This window comes from Puntigrus tetrazona, unplaced genomic scaffold, assembly GCF_018831695.1.
Source record: "Puntigrus tetrazona isolate hp1 unplaced genomic scaffold, ASM1883169v1 S000000586, whole genome shotgun sequence".
Lineage (NCBI taxonomy): Eukaryota > Metazoa > Chordata > Actinopteri > Cypriniformes > Cyprinidae > Puntigrus > Puntigrus tetrazona.
In genome coordinates, this window is record NW_025048217.1 from 217,501 (window position 1) to 220,000 (window position 2,500).

The following is a 2,500-nucleotide window of genomic DNA, read 5'->3' on the forward strand; positions in this document are numbered from 1 at the left end:
ACACACACACACACACACACACACACACACACACACACACACACACACACACACACACACACACACACACACACACACTCTCTCACACTCTCTCACACTCTCTCACACACACACACACACACACACACACACACACACAGCTTGTGTTGTAAAAGGGAAAGTGTCCATATGAAAATTATTTCCAGGTTTTCACAAAGTGATCTTGGTGTTCCGGAAGCTGGAATTATCCCTGAAAAACAAGAAGCAGACGGTCAGATAAAACCTTATTTAATAAAACAACTAGAACATGTTCAGTAAACCTCTACTAAACCACTCCATGTTCAAAACATGTCAGATCTCACTATTAAGACTGTCTGTCTGTCTATGTGTCTGTGTGTGTGTCTGTGTGAGTCTGTCTGTGTGTGTCTGTGTGTGAGTGTGTCTGTGTGTGTGTGTGTGTCTGTGTGTGTGTGAGGAGACTCACTTGAGGCTGTCGTTGTGTGTCTTGTACTCCATGATGGTGTTTGGAGGGAGGTTGAGGACGCGCCGCAGTGTGTCTCGTATCCGTGAGGTGGTCACCTGATCATTGGCCGTTTTATTCCAGATGGACAGAATGTCCTCCTGCAGACACACACTGAGATCAGACTCAAACACACACACACACACACACACACAGCAAACCGTGACAGAATGTTGTCTGATCTTCACCTGGAAGCGGATGGACACCACAACGCCGCAGATCTCCTCTCCCACCATGAACTGCTCTCCCAGCATGGCCAGGATGATGTTCTCCCAGAACCGAGACGCTAGGCCCTTCCTCAGACGGATGATCCACTTCCCTCCGTTCTTATTGGCCTCGTCCTGATTCACAAACACACAGAAAATATTCAGAAGATGTAACTAAACCGTGATGAAGACTCTCCCGAGAAGCGTCGGGTGACGTGGATAATGTTTTAGAAGATCCCTAAAGTTAGAAAGATTAAAGTCTCAAAACCAGAGAGATCTTCTTTATAAAAGTCATGACTTGTCCACACCCCCCTAAAACGACTCGTTTAAACACGCCCCCACTTCTCTACATCACAGAATGGGTTTATTTGCATAACTCCGCCCAAATGTTTACTCAAAGAAAGAAGGCGGAGCTATTATTCTGTCTGTAGTGTTGCTGCGGGCGCCATGTTCTGGAGACGCTGTGAAAGAGAAACTACTTTGTGTTTCTAAAAGAAAACAGGACTAGAAATCAGTGTTAAGTTGTGTTTACTACACTGTTCAGAACAGATGAACACAGATATTAGAGTGTGTTCAGACTGATTCCTGAATCTATATCTTGTTATGAGACGTCTAATATTTCTAAGCTGTAGTTCCTCTTATAATATCAATCAATCAATCATTTTTATTTATATAGCGCTTTTAACAACACAGGTTGCATCAAAGCACTGTACAGTATAAAGTAGATATAATGTAATGTAATGTGTATATGTGCATAACGTTGACTTTTATACCCTCATTTAATTTTTAAAAACAGATAATTCAGCACAATGTTTTACTTTTGTCTCTCTCTCTCTCTCTCTCTCTCTCTCTCTCTCTCTCTCTCTCTCTCTCTCTCTCTCTCTCTCTCTCTCTCTCTCTCTCTCTCTCTCTCTCTCTCTCTCTCACACACACACCTCCCACATGGGTTTGATTCCCTCTTTGAAGAGGTGGAAGTCACTGTGTCCCGTCAGGTCTCCGGGTCGCACCAGGTGACTGTAGAACTTCCAGAACTGCTCCACCTGGAGGAAGGACACACACACAGAGTCAGTCTCACACACACACACACACACACACAGACGTGAAGCTCAGAAGCGAGTGTCGTACCGAGGCCACCGTTCCCATCTGTCTGATGTTCTGCTCATAGCTCTGTGTGTTTGCCGGTCTGCTGGGCGTCCTCCGGGAGTACCAGAACGTGTAGTTATACTGCAGCGGGTGCTCTCCTGCGCCGGGGGTCACCGTCTGACACACACACACACACACACACACACACACACCCTTCATTATGACATCAACACATCAGTGTGTGTGTGTGTGTGTGTGTGTCAGGCTCACCTTGCGTCTGATGTTGTTGTTGTTGTTGTTGATTGATCCTCCGTCGCTCTCATTACTGTCCTTCATCTCCTCGTGTTCTCCATTGTCTTCCTCCTTCAAACTACAAGCACAACATTTACTGTTAATAAATCACTTTATGACCTTCAGGAGACACACACACACACACACACACACACACACACACACATAAACCATGGCTACCACAAACTGTCGTTTACCCGTGCTAACTGTAGTAAAACTGTGGTAATACTAATGATAATAAATACACCAAAAACATGGTGACTACTCTTTAACTGTAATAAAACTATGGCATGGTCAATTTTCGTAAGGGTTATATAAACTTATCATGAATGTAAATACTAACTGTACATGTGTTATAAACGGACTGTCGATGTGGTGAATCTGAAAGCTGCAGCTGTTTATTTGTTCATAAATTCAGATG

General features: G+C 44.1%; 1 protein-coding gene across 1 annotated transcript in view; it reads right to left on the bottom strand.

The window, feature by feature from the left end:
• Positions 1-127: 127 nt before the first annotated feature.
• Positions 128-2,500, bottom strand: part of eif4e2rs1 (eukaryotic translation initiation factor 4E family member 2 related sequence 1) — a 2,622-nt gene continuing 249 nt past the window's right edge. The window contains exons 2-7 of the mRNA XM_043232625.1: positions 2,059-2,158; positions 1,831-1,965; positions 1,641-1,745; positions 688-840; positions 464-600; positions 128-229 (exon numbers count right to left, since the gene is read on the bottom strand). Coding sequence (XP_043088560.1) covers positions 190-229; positions 464-600; positions 688-840; positions 1,641-1,745; positions 1,831-1,965; positions 2,059-2,158 — 670 coding nt within the window. The 3' untranslated portion in view covers positions 128-189. The remainder of the gene's footprint in view (positions 230-463; positions 601-687; positions 841-1,640; positions 1,746-1,830; positions 1,966-2,058; positions 2,159-2,500) is intronic.